Source organism: Desmodus rotundus, chromosome 7, assembly GCF_022682495.2.
Source record: "Desmodus rotundus isolate HL8 chromosome 7, HLdesRot8A.1, whole genome shotgun sequence".
NCBI classification, from domain to species: Eukaryota; Metazoa; Chordata; class Mammalia; order Chiroptera; family Phyllostomidae; genus Desmodus; species Desmodus rotundus.
The window spans coordinates 4,869,494-4,883,513 of NC_071393.1; the positions used below are offsets into that span (position 1 = coordinate 4,869,494).

Below are 14,020 nucleotides of genomic sequence, written 5' to 3' on the forward strand. Positions count from 1 at the left end.
CTGGCTTGGTCCTCGTAGCCAATCACTCTAGCCTCTGGGTCTGGGACCTAACCATGGGCCAGCCTCCGGGAGCACACCTCTGCAGGTATCTGCCAGAGACTCCCATATCCCTTCCTCCTCGCCTAGGGCTGTTTAATACTTCCTAGTGAATTTGGAGTCTCTAGTTGCCTTTCTCCCTGTCTGGTAGCTCCGGTGGGCAATGCAGAGCTATGGAAGGACATTTTCTTTTGTTTCAGCTTTGATGCTGGGGATTTTGCATATCATTATGTTCGTGGCTAAGGACCTGCCATTATCTTCCCTGGTTTCTCGCACAGTTTATGAATTTCCTAAAGGATCTGGCTCTCTGTCTAAGCCCTCCCCGCTGCGCCAGGAGGCAGCAGAGGGCGGCTTGGGCAGCTTTCAGGATAGGCTCCCAGGCCACCCTCTGCTTCCTCCTGGCGCAGCGGGGAGGGCTTATTCTTTTTCATTGTAATTTTTTAATACTCATCTTGATCCGTGGGTCTTTACAAGTGCAGAATCAGCCAGGAACCTGCTTAAGTTTTTGCATATCTATGTACATGAGTGTATTTATGGCAGGGAGAGAGTGCTAAGAACATGAAAAACAGCTTTTCACAAAAGTGTTTAATATTTTAGTACTTTAGTTCCCAAATCCAAAGCTGATTGTTGGCTGGAAAAGCCTGAATTTCCTGGTTTACCATCTTTCATTAAGGACCACCCATAATAATATCATATCCCCAGCTAACCCTGTTTAGGGGGTAAACATTTAACTGCTGAATTCATTGTTGCTGAGCCTGAGATGGTAACAGATGCCTTTGGAATATAAGCCCCCACATCTAATAAGGCACAGGCTCATGATGCTCTTGGAATATGGTGGGGAGAGACGGCTGAAATTTATTTTGTGAATAAAGCAATAAGCCACTAAGCAAAGCTAATATGTTTCAGCCTAGACAGAAAGACACGATCATTCAGTATTTATGTAGCAACCCGTTCCTCAGTGGGACTGCAAGTTCTACCATTAAAATTGTCAGAATTCTTCAGAGACCCACTGCATTAAGTCATTTAAAAATATCACAGACTTAAAACAATCTGAATTATTGGATTTTCTCGCTGCTTCTCGGTAAGCATGTTTGCTGTGGCAATTTCCTGCTCGGTCAAAGGTGTAGCCTGTGTCAGTCAGGAAAGCAGGAAATTTCCATGCAGAATTTTTATTCAGGAGCCCAATAGTCCGTGACAGTTTAAAAAAAGTCAGACATAAATTTAATTTATATTTTTTCTAAAACTTTTTCTCTTGACATAACTTGATATTCCCAGAACTATTGTAAGAAAAGTACAAAGAATTTCTCTGTAGAATGTATCTAGAATCTTCAAATGTTAACATTTGTTACATCATTCTCTATATAAATAGGTACAGGAAAATGCATATTACTTTTTTTGTCTGAACTGTTAGAGAGTTAGTTGTAGACATGACGCCTATCCCTTTACCCCTAAGTACTTCAGTGGGTTATCTAAGAAGGATATTTTGTTATATAACCACAATACAATAATCAAAACCAGGAAATTAACATCAATACAATACTATTGTCTAATCTACTGGTTTTACTTTAATTGTTTTATTGGCTCCAATGAATACACTTTAGAATAAAAAACATCCCGGATCATACGTTTTAATCACTTGTCAAGTCTGTTTTGCTTCCGTTAATCTGAAATAGTTCCTCAGTCTTTCTGTTTCATGTGAAATTGACATTTTTAAAAAGAACATGCTGTTTATTTTATAGAATTTCCCCTCTGTGCGGGTTTGTCTGGTGTTTCTTCACAACTAGATTCGGATTATGCACTTGGAGCAGGAACACTACAGAAGTGTTATTGTGTCTTTCTTGGTACACCGCATCAGGAAGTACATGAAGTCAATTTGTTCCATGACTTCAAAGTCCGACAAAATTTAAAATAATCTTTCATCAGAACCTTGGTTTGTTAAAAATTGCTTTGAAGGGTTTCACACTCACTCCACATTTCCTATTACAGGTCTTTAAAAAACAGACTCAAAGACAAGGAAGCTGAAAGCTTTACAGATGCTCAGGAGAAAATGTAGCCATTAAAAAAATTGCCACGTGAGAGTTATGAAATTTCCCTAAATTCATTTTGCAGAATGAGAGCTGTAATTTAAACGTGAAGTTATCAAGAGCTGAGATAAACCACACATCACGTGCAATTTAATCTGGCAAGGAAACAGGCCACTCGGAATTGCTAACTAGGCCTAATTCATTACATCTTGTAGAACGCTGTACTTTTGCTCTTACGAGTCTTTCAACTTGTGCATTAATATATTTACCCACACCTCATGGAAAATGTATGGGGATGGTAACAGAAATACTGCACCCTTGTTTAAATCACATTACGTTTTTTAAACAGCACCAGTGATTGCTCAGAAAGATCACACCTTCTTCTGAAGTATTTATGAAACAATTATTTACATTACATTAAAAACTTTAATTGCCGTGAAACACGTGCTCCAAGACACAATATTGAAAAATCATCAAAAATATCCATCACGATTCTCTCTCCTTTACAACTCTTCTAAACTTCATCTTTTTTATAACCTTCTGTATCGATCTATTGTTCCAACCAAGAGTGATGCCAGAAGTCCAAGCTAAGCCATAAAAAGGGAATATAATTTCCATTTGCTATCTATAAAAGCGAATCTTTTTAACCAGAGAAAAAGAAGGAAAAATGCCCCCTTTTTTGGGTGGGGAGGTGAGTGGGGTAGGATTTGGCAGGGAAACATACCAGAGAGGGAGACTGTCCCCAGGGGGTGTATGGGGAGGGGAAGTGAGTTAGTGATGGAGGAGGTTGGGAGTGAGTTCTTCCTGGGTGTGTGTGGGGGGAGGTGGGTGGGGGGCGCTGGGGACTGGGGACCTGTGGCTTGCACAGGAGAAAAAGAGGGAAAATGTAGAAGAAGAAACCTGGTTAACTCTATTGTCCAGCGTCTGAGAAACTGCAAAAGATAGGAACCTCCCTCCAGTTGGGTTGAAGACCACCTGCCAAAAGACAGCCATAATAGGGATCCCTATACTGCAGAGGACCTGGGGTCTCCAGCTAGGTGAAGGACCCCTGAGCAATAACGGTAATAGAAATAGCAGAAACCTCTGCAGTTATTAAGGATCCAGAGCCCCCTCAGCAGGGCTAGGGCCCCTTCATAACAATAACAGCCAACCCACTTTCGGAAAAAGTGCTCCAGAGGTTTTTCTAAGAACCCCCTCCATTAATTATCATAGCAGTAAAAGGGCCTCCCATTTCAAAGTTGTGAGGAGCCCTTATGATTGGGCTAAAGACTCCTCCCAAATAACAGCAATCTCAATTGCAAAGCACCGGAGCGTACCCTCCCCTGCCCCGCCCCGCCCCGCAAAGAACCTCGAGCTCTGGCTAAGGAGCTCCTCCCCACCCCAATAATCATAACTATACATATAATGGCGTGGAAACTGCGTGCAGGCAGTGGTGACATTTCCCACGGCCCAGTGGCGCCCCCAGGCGGTTCCCACCTGCTCGCTGGTCTGCTCCCACAGTCCACCAGCGAGTCGATGCTGTCGGAGCCTCGGGCTGCTACCCTCGGATCCGTAGCTCAGTCGGTGGAGGAGCGGCGGCAGCCCGAGGCACGTGTTGTGTGTGCTCCGATTGCAAAAGAAAAAAAATGCAATGCAAACTATTAACTTTTTTTTTTTTTGAGTATGCAATGTAGGAGGTGGGGGGGTAGACAGGTGCGGGGAGGAGGGTAGGCACCCCGCGCGCTGGCCTCCCGCAGCCCACCCTCTCAAACTTCCCTTTGCATTGATCAGCATGTTACGTCAGTATTGATAAGTTTGCAAAAAGCCAAAGTCAAGTGCAATCGCGCGGCACACCGACCCCGGACTTGGGGGGGCGGAGATGCAGCGAGCGCTTCCAGGGCCCGGGAGCCGGCTGCAAGCAGGGCAGCCGCGGCGCCGGCGCCTCCTGGAGAGGCTGCCTCCCCCCACCCCTCCCCTCCCACCCCATCCCCGGCAACCTCCCCCGGGCGGGCGCCGAGCTCCCCGCCCGGCGCGCTCCGCCCGCGCCCTCCGGGGGTCGGGGTGGGGGGGGCGCACGGCTCCTGGCCCGGCAGCATCGGTGGCGGCAGAGCAGTGGCGCCGAGGGGCAGCGGGTGGCAAGAGGCCGCGGGGCGTCGGAGGGGCCCCGGGCGGTGGCGCGCAGAGCCCGAGCGGCCAGCGGCGGCCCCGGGGCTGGGGGGAGTCCAGCCCGGATATTGAGTGCAGCCATTGAGAAAAGCCAAACTCTTGTGTGTGTGCGTCTCGAATAGCCCCCAAGATGGCCGCCAATGTGGGATCGATGTTTCAATATTGGAAGCGATTTGATCTACGGCGACTCCAGGTTAGTACGGGCAGCTCCGGCCGCGCGGCCGTGGGGAGCCCTCGGGCGCGCCCTGGGCGCATTGGGGAGGTCTGTGGGAGGGCGGGAGGGCGCCCCGGGGCGGCGGGCGGCGTCTGCGGGGCTCGCCTGGGCTCGGCTGCCCGCTGCCCATCGATAGGTATTAGGAATTGATCTCGCCGCTGCTCTTTGTTCGGTTCAATCATCGATTAGCCGCCGCGACCATGGAGAAGCGCTAGTGAGCCCTCGGCCGGGGGACTGAGCCGGCTGGCGAACGGCCGAGCAAGGCGCGGGGAGGGCAAAGACTGGGGTCTCGGGCAGGGGGCTGCCGGCGGGACCCCCGTCTGCCCCCCTCACACCGCACTTTGCGAGCCTCCCAACTTCGCTGCCCAGGGGAGGCCGCGGAGCGCGCCGCGTGCCTGTCTGCGCCCAGCTGGGGCTGAGGTGAGGGTGGGAGGGAGCTGGCGGGCAGGGAGGAGTCGGAGAGAGGAGGAGGCAGCCGGGGTGGGCGAAGAGGCGGCTCCGCGCCCCGCCGTCCGTCTGCACCTCCGCCGCCGCCCTCCTGTCTGCGCAGCCCGGACGCACTGTCACCCGCGGGCCGCTGCTGCCTTCCCAGCCATCATCGCCGGACTGGCAGCCTGCGCCGGCAGACCTCTCCTCGGGCCGAGTTCTCGGGGTTCGTCTTTGCTTCTTGCCTTTACTCTCCTTTGCCAAGTATAGATGGGGACGGGCGATGGAGATGGGCCCGGGCCGCGCGCAAGTTTGCGCTTCTGCCTCGGGGGCCGTGGAGAGCCCGGAGCGCGCTGCAGAGCAGGTGACTCCCGGCTCTCGCGCCCTTGGGAACTTTTATAAAGGAGATTCCCTCGCTGTCTTCTCCCTCCTGTTTTTCCTCCCCGCAGCTCCCTGCTTTTCTTTTCTTTCCAGTCTCTGCTTTTCTTCTCCCTTTCTTCTTTTCCCCTTACCTTCTCTAGGGTGCTCCCGCCCAAACCCCAGCACTTATCCCCCCCCTCCACCTGTCTCGGGGAGTCTCCCCCAGATTTGGGGGTGTTCTCTGCTGACCTCCTAGGAGGCAGGGTTGGGGTGGGATCTCAGAGACCCCCGCTGGAAGCACAGCTCCAGCCTCTGTTCTTTCCCGGGTACCCCAGGACACTCAGGTTAAGCCCCTCAAAACCCTGGAGTCTCGCAAAGCCTGGGCAGACGCAGTGGGAACAAGGGGCAGGGAAATGGTACTGATAACCGGGGATTACAGCGTCCTGTCTTGGCCTTGACATTCTCGGAAAAAGCAGAGCATCAGTCTGGAGATAAAAAGGAACCCACTTAAAAAAAAAAATCCGCCGGCAAATCTCGTTAAGTTTCTTCTGATAAGTGGTTCCACTACTCCCCTCCTCCTGGCCTCTTCCCAGCCCCCCTCACTCCCCGCTGGCCCCCCTTCCCTAAAGCCATTGAGCTGGAGAGAAAATCGGGGCACTCAGGCATGCAGTTAATAACAGCGAACGCCTTGCAATTCCAGGTCCTCACTCAAGTTGGGGCTCAGTTAGATGGCCAACTGAGGCAGGCAGGGCTGTGAGCTGTGCTTGCTGGCTTAAGGGATGCTAAAGTGGCTTCTCTGGAAGAGTGGGGTGTGTGGGGTGGGGGAGAGAGAAGGGGAGAGAGAGAGTTGGGCAGCCACATTGAGCTTGGCACGAAGGCCAATGGTAATCGTATTCCCTGCTAATGTTTGTAAATGAGACCCGGGCATGGCTGGGGGACAGCGTCTTTATTTATGATTGATGTTCTGTAACATAAGGAATGACAAGAACGTGGCAGACAAGAGGAGAGGAACCAGAAGGGCTGGCGAAAGCCCTTTGCGGGGTCCTATTGTTATTCTGGGCTGGAGAAAATTTCTGCGGCGAGATTTACAGCGCTGGTATTTGCTCCCGGTTGGCTGGAATATCAGTTAACACAATTTTCGTTAGATAACTTGTTTTCAATCTGGGGAGCTCAGCCTGCAACGGGGAGGGCAGGGTGGGCTGGGTGGGCTAGGGCTGGGTGCTGAGGGATGGAAGCAGTGCCTGGGGGTTGATTTCTGAGCTGTGGTGGGGGGAGGGTTTAAACCTCACTCTCTTCCTTCTCTGGCTCAGGGGTCTTTTGTGGGGCTGTTGAGGTCACCCAAATCTTGATTCTAGTTGGACTGCCATTGATTTGGGACCCTTTGTTAGGGTTTTAGAAGATGCTGAGGTGGAGAAGCAGATTTGAACTGGAAAGGATGAGGGTGGCAGGATCTTGTTCAGGTGATGGGGAGCTGGGGCTAAGACCTGTCTCCTCCCAGGGTGTATATATACATGGGGGGAGACGTTCATTAAGACAATGGCTGGTGTGTCTGGCACAAAAGGAGAAGGCTCTAGGGAAAGGGGGTAAGCTCATTTACATGGATACTAAGTGGGGAGGGGGCTCCTATGGGAGTTTGAATGGCTGTACACTTCTAGAGAGCAGAGAAATAATTGTGGCAGCCGTGGCTGTGTGCAAATATTTAGGCCTTCACATCTGCCGTGGTCCCCACCCTCATCCTGAAAAGTTCAGTTGTTCCCCCGCCCAACAGACCTGTGCCTTCCCCCCATATTCTCACTGATGGCATTTTTGTTGGAAACGGATTATGAGCCTAAGCACTTTCTCCCGGGATCATCTCTGGTGCATAACGCTAATGACTCCTACGCCACACTTTCATTTTTATTTTTTTTCCTCTCCCCGTTTTCCTCTTATAGGGGAGATAACCAGAAAAGAATACTTCTACTGGCTCATTCTGAGATCCAGGTAGGAGAGATGGGCCCCCACCCTAGGTCCTGCACGGGCCGAAAGCTTTGGGCCCACTCGTCACGCAGCCCAGCTGCCTGTGAGTGAGGAGGTGCTCGGCTTCAATTCTTGGTTGTTCAGGTTGAGCGGCTTCACGCAGCCTGGTTGCTGAGTGTTAAAGTAGCGGAGGCAGCCAAGGCAGCCAGTGTCCCCAGACCAGACCATGCTGCTGACGCCATCCCGATCTTGGCAAGAAAGGTGACCTTGTGCTAGCCCAGCGTACAGTCCTCTGGAAGTATGTATTTTTCAAATATGGAAGCAGTCCAGTTATTATTCCTTCTAGTGCGATCTCTGAACACAATAGGGCTATTTTCCTAGGATAGGAGTGAGTCAACAAACTTAATGACTTGTGGGCTGATGGTAAAGACCCCCTGACACATGGCACACTCTTCCAGGACCCCTGCAACTGCTTCCCCTCTTCCTTTTCTACCTTTTGCTTTGCTGCTAACAGTCCAGGAAATGAGAAGAAATAAAATTCCATCCCAAAGATAATGCTGGCCATATTTCATTTGGTTATAAGATTGCTTTATGGTGAACATTACTAAACGCAGTATTTTTTTATGACTTTTCTGTGTATAATCATCGTAACTGGATTCATACCTTTATGACTTTCTGCTTTACTTTGCCACTTTTTAATTTTATGATGCTCTCGGTCCAGTCTCTCTTTTTTTTTTTTCCTTGGAGAGGGTCAATCAAGCTAACAAGAGTTGCGGATGTCCAGTCAAAATGAGGGCGCCCAGTCCCAATGCGTATCTCTTCCTCGGGAGGAAGGAGGTTGGCTGGAGGGATCACACTGTGTGAGTTTTGGAGGAAGAGGCAAATCATGCTTGAGGTGTGAGCATTTAAGGAGGGAGACTGACAGGGCTAGTGAGATAGGCTCGACTTCTGTAAGGAGTTTGGAGAAATTTCTGGGCAGGCTCAATTTCTTGGCGCATAGGAGATGGGGCTTGATGGAATGTTTTTTCCCTGCTCAAAGTTTAGAAAAGAGTGTGGATGTGATTAAAATATTATAACCTTATGATATTCTGAAGTGCATAAATTTTACATATCAGCCACAGAGAGTTTAGACATCCATTAGAGCCTCTGACAGCTTGACTTATCTAAATGTGCTATCATTTAACAATGTGTCAAAATTCCTCTTTCTGTAGATGACAGCAGTAAATAAGCCATCAGCCCTGTTGGCGGAATCCTAACTTTGGAAACTTCGCCGTAAGAGAATCACTGCCAGCCAGGGCAGGGAGCACGAGCAGCCCGGGCTTGGGCTTGGCCTGGTCCAGGCTCACGAGACTGGTTGGCGATAGTTGGGGGCTCTGGGAGGGGGAGGACAAGGAGAGGTGGGGGACGTGGGGTGAGGGGAGATTTCTAGCAGCAGCTCTATGGATAAAACACCAAAGAATCGGCCAGCCTCCTGGACCTTTACAAGTCTAATCAGTGGGTGACCCCATTCCATCTGTTTCTCCAGTTCATCAGAACCCACGTCTGGGGTCCTTTTCTTCAAAAGGAGCTAAAACAGGTGTTGATAATTTATTTAAAGAACACCTCAGTCTTTTCCGGGTGGCCCAAAATTCTGGTTGCTCAACTCAGCAGAAGTCGCTTCCCAAAGGTGGGCTTTGTCTTTGAGTGCTAGAAGATAAACAAGCAATGCCTCATCCTGATAGCCTTTACTATTGGAGGTCTCGAAGTTTCTTTTAGTAATACCTGAATCCGCTGTAGAAAATTAAGAAACCACAGATAGCGTCTCGGTGTGTTATCTCAGATGAGCACTGTGCTTTTTTGATTGAAGGAGACAGCTTTTCTGATGGCGGTAGTGATTTTCTCCTCCCTTCCTTTCTCCTCCACCTCGTCCTCTTCCTCTTCCTCTTCCTCTCCTTCTCCTTCCTCCTCCTCCTCCTGCTCTCCTGTCATAAAGAGGATTTTGTCTTCGAACTTGACATTCTGTTGTGGTAACCTTGCTTCCAGCACATGGGATTGCAAACGTGAACATCTTGGCTGGTGCTAAATTTGGTCCTGGACAGTCATGGCCATCCAGAAAACCTGGTTTTCTCTGCTGCTTTCTGAAAGTGCTGAGTTTCTCGCAGCTTTCCAGTTATCTAATTCAGAGGCCGAGCCTGGCTGAGGCTGAGCATGGGAAAGGGACTGAAGTAGTGACCTGCCTCTGTCCTTGGCTTTGGAATTCAGGGTCCATCTTCTGTTTGATTTTTCTCTCCAGGAGGTACTCGTCATTTATGACAGGTGTCGGGGAAGGTGGTGGTAATGGGCAGAGGGCAAGGGCCCCATGACTTCTAGTCTGTGTGCCTCTGGCTCTCCCGAGTGACTCACCCCACATCCCAAGTCTCTGTTTCTGAATCCACGACACAGGTTGGCTGTGCCCACGTGGCCTGCCAGATTGGGTTGTTGTAAAGGTGCTGACATACTTTGTGTGCCAGTGTCTTCTAATGACCTTGGACTCTGTGGTGGTGGTGGGGTGCCACTGACCTTTTGAGACACGAAATCATGTGTAGGATGGAGTTATTTGGTTTCTGAGCCTTGATGAGCCCTTTGCAAAAGTGGTTTGTCATGTTTTGTAGGATATGGACAATATATTCCTAGCATACTTAGATTAAAATCCAAAGTCCTGTCCCCGGATTTCAAGGCTTTGCATGATCTGTCCCCGGGTACCTCTCTGGCTTCATCTCCAGCCTCTCCCCTGAGTCACTCTGCTCCAGTCACAGTGGCCTCTTTTTGTCCTGCAAACATACCAAGCACATTCCTACCTTAGGGCCTTTGCACTTGCAGTTCTCTGACCCTCTCCCCGGGAATCTTCCTCCAGATCTTCCCGTGCTGACTCCTTCGTTTCATTCAGTTCCAGCCCAGATACCGAGACCACTCGGCATCACTAAGGACAGTGTTTCACCTGAGCGTTTTGACCTCATAGCCTTTTCCGGGGTGGCATTCCAGGAAACCATTAGGCCTGCCATCAGGGGTGGCAAACTTTTTCTGAAAAGAGTCATAATAAATACTTCAGGCTTTGCAGGCTATATGGTCTCTTTTGCAAGTGCTAAACTCTGCCACTATAGCATGAAAATAGCCATAGACAATAAGAATGAATGGACGTGGCTGTATTCCAATACAACTTTATTTAAAAGACAGGCAGAGGTCAGATTTGACTTGAGGGCCATCTTTTGCTGACCTGGGGATATTGGTCTATGTGATAGCTGTCACATAGGCTGGGGCAGGGCTGAAGTGTTTCACTTTTCAGTTAAGAGTATGAAGGTGGATCAAACATAGTTCCAGAAACTTGTTTTTTACTCTTTCCCTCAAGAGGGATGTATCAGGAGCCAGGACAGTGAGGGACCCCTTCCTGGCTTCCAGTCATATTAGCTGTGTGACTTTAGGTAGGTCACTTAAGCTCTCTGAGCCTTGCTTTCCTGGTCTCTAAATGGGACTAGTAGGAGTCTTCATCTTTTACATTATTCTTGAAGATTAAAGCACCTTGAACCTAGTAGATATGCTTAGCACAGTGCTGGGCACACAATTACTGTTCTGTAAGTTCTTTTCTTCTTATTACTGTGGTTGGTATTTTTGGAGAGGAGAGGGGGTGAGAAAACCAAATGAGCAGCAGCTCCTAGAGCTTGTTGGCCTTCCAGTCTGTTTCAGAGCTTTCTGGGCAAGTTTTCTCTTCTACTCCGTTGGGGCTTACTGTATTAGTATATTACTAATATTGTATGTGATGTCTTATATTTTGGGAGCTATGACCACAGAGGTTGCAGACTGGGAGCTATGTCTGGCCTGTGCATGTGTCTGTCTAGGTTAGTGAAATATTTTTAAATGCTATATATAAGTTGTCAGCATTTAAAACACAAGAAATGTTACCTAAGACACCTCAGTGGCCAATGTCCTTAACAAATCAAGAGCTCGGACCACACTGGGTGGGGAGTGGAGACCTGGGAAGGGCGTGCCAGGTGGAGGGAACAGCCAGTGCAAAGGCCCTGGGTTGAAGGTTTGCAGTGGGTCAGGCCAGCTGTAGGGGGTCATGAGGCAGGTCACGGGGAAGGTAGCTGTGGAGGCCACTGGCTGCCTTTCCCCAAGTGCCCAGTATCAGAAGAGGCTGGATTTTCAGAAAAAAGAAAGGCCCTTGACCAACTCCATGGAGATACATGGTTAGTGGGCGCAGAGCCTGTTGTCTTTGCAGTGGCTGAGTCACTCCCAAGTGGGCTTGTGGGTGTGCCCCATTCCTTCCCAGTCTCTTCACTACGCCCTCCACCTCAGGCCTCCGCCATCCTTTAGTTCAGCCAAATGAAACAGCAATTTCAGGATACGCATTTGTCATTAAACAGAAAGAAAAAAATCAATCCTTCGGCCTCTTTGGCTTGAGCTGGTTGTCTGCCCGCGACGCCAGGAGCCGAGCAGTGCTTAAGACTCTCTGAGCCACCGTTGCTCCAAGTGGGCAGGGTAAATGGCTCCCCGGGAACCATTACGGTCGATTGACTTGTCCAGCCAGCTGTTTGGAGTGTGGGTGCTGCAGACAGGGAGACCACAGGGGTCACCAGGTGGCCGTTTGGGGGCAGCTTCTCCTGAGCGGGATGGTCACTCCGAGGCCACTGTGCTGGGGGCACCTATTTGGGGTGCCTCTCGTCCTTTATGTGTGTTGGTTAATCCATGTATCTGAGGGCGTGTGTGGGGCTGCAGAATCAAGGCCTGCACTCTCCCACTCCCAAAGACATTTAGTGTGGTCTGGGTTCAAGGCCCAGCTCTGTCACTTAACAGCTCTGTGACTTTGGGTAAGTCACTGAACCTTTCTGAGCCTCAGTTTTCTCATATGTACAAGGGGATAATAGTACAGTCACCTCCCTAAGGTTTGTTGTGAGAATTAAATGAGTTAATGCATGTGAAATACTGAGGTCTGTGCCCAGCATGTAGAAATGCTAAATGATAACTAATGCTAATAATTGCTATTGTCCTTCATTCTGGAAATGTATATTCACCACTCACAGTATAATGAATATTTACGACCAGTAATTTTTATATTGTTTTAAAAGTAATATTTATAACTAATGGTTATATAAATAATAATGATAATAATAAATAACAAATATTATAACTAATAGTCATATAGTGATATGGTGAATGAAGAAGGCAAAGTGCCACTTCTCACTGAGCCCGCAGACAGGGGGAAGTGGATGCACCGGGCAGACAGCTGTATAGTCACATGTTGGGATTAGATTCTGAGATACTTCCTGGAAAAAGTGACCAGCCAAAATCTCAGGGGTAAGGTCAGGGAAAAGCATCCCAGCAGGGGGAATAGCATGTGATAAGACCCTGAGGTGGGGGGAAGAATAGTGCATGCAAGGAGTTGAGGGAAGGCAGATTCTGAGTGGGCTGTTGGACCCACCTCCATCTTCACTCTTGCCATCTGTCAATTTGGAGTAAGGATGGAGCATAAAATAATGTTATTTAGTTGGCACTGACTTGGAGTGAATGCTCTCTCAGTGGGCACTTTTTTAAAAAAAGATTTTATTTATTTATTTTTTGAGAGAGGGAAAGGGAAAAAGAGAGTGAGAGAAACATCAGTGTGTGGTTGCCTCTCGCATGCCCCCTACTGGGGGCCTGGCCTGCAATCCAGGCATGTGCCCTGACTGGGAATCGAACCAGTGACCCTTTGGTTCATAGGCTGGCACTCAATCCACTGAGCCACATCAGCCAGGGCTCACTGGGCTCTTTGCAAACTGTCAAACACCATAAAAGTGTTAGATGTCAATTTTATTTTTTAACAAGATACTGAGCCCAATTCTTGACCTGCTACAAAGTGCCTTTTGCTAATTTCTTCTTTCTGTCTCATAATCATGCACAGGGCAGCCAGGGTTCAAATCCAAGTTCTGCTCCTTCCTGACTGCACATGTCCTTGAGCAAGTTATTTCCCCTTTATGAGACTTGGTTTTCTTGTCTGTAAGGTGGGTATAGTAATGGCACCTCCCGTTGGTGGTGCCATTAGAATGGTGGCCATGAGAATGTACCTTGCAGATCTCTGACTATAGGGAGTGCGATTGGCCAGTGGCCCCAGAGTCTGCTCTCAGAGATCCAGTCCTAGCAAGGGATTGAGTGTAGATCTAAAGAGAACCCATTCCTGGGACACACAGGACTACTCGAATGCTTCTGAACTCCTCAGCAATGTAGGACATTTCTACCAACCACCCTTCCTCCCTCCCTTCCTTCCTGCTTGCTTTCCTTCCCTCCCTCCCTCCTTCCCTCCTTCACTCTCTCTTCCGTGCGCATAGGCATTGACATGCTTTGTCTCCGTGCTTTTTAATCCTGGTTTTGTGTCTGCCTCTCAGAGTACAGGAAAGATGAATTGGGTCTCGGACACCTGTCCAAGGCACCCAGTGCATAGGAAGTGCTCCATTTAGGTACCTGCGGTGTTACTGGGAGCCTGGGGAGCTGTCACTCTCAGCATTGCCTCTTCCCGGCTGCCTGTTCTTACTTGGCCCATAGGCTCTGCGTGATGAGGTCCCCCTCCTTCCCTTTATCAGCCCCCCATTATCTCTTGCTCTTATCTCCTGCCATTCTCCCCCTCTTTATTCAAGCCACCCTCTCCTCTTCACTGTTCCTTGAATACACTAGCCCATTCAAATATTAGGGCCTTTGTACTCGCTGTTCCCTCTACCTGGGAAACTCTTTCCCAGACATTCTGTAGTTTTCTCTCTCTCACCAGTGCTCTGTTTAAATGTCACCTCTTCAGAGAGGCCCTCCCTAATCTCCTTCCAGCATAGCCTGCCCCAGCTCCTCACCTGCTTCACCTGATGCGATAATGGATATTTAT

General features: G+C 49.3%; 2 protein-coding genes across 2 annotated transcripts in view; one reads left to right on the plus strand and one right to left on the minus strand.

Moving 5' to 3' along the window:
- The window catches only part of PHETA1 (PH domain containing endocytic trafficking adaptor 1), a 256,756-nt gene that overhangs the window by 17,403 nt on the left and 225,333 nt on the right, over window positions 1-14,020 (minus strand). The window lies entirely within an intron of this gene.
- CUX2 (cut like homeobox 2) overlaps window positions 4,287-14,020 on the plus strand; it is a 221,020-nt gene continuing 211,286 nt past the window's right edge. Inside the window, exon 1 of the mRNA XM_053928512.1 lies at window positions 4,287-4,398. Coding sequence (XP_053784487.1) covers window positions 4,336-4,398 — 63 coding nt within the window. The 5' untranslated portion in view covers window positions 4,287-4,335. The remainder of the gene's footprint in view (window positions 4,399-14,020) is intronic.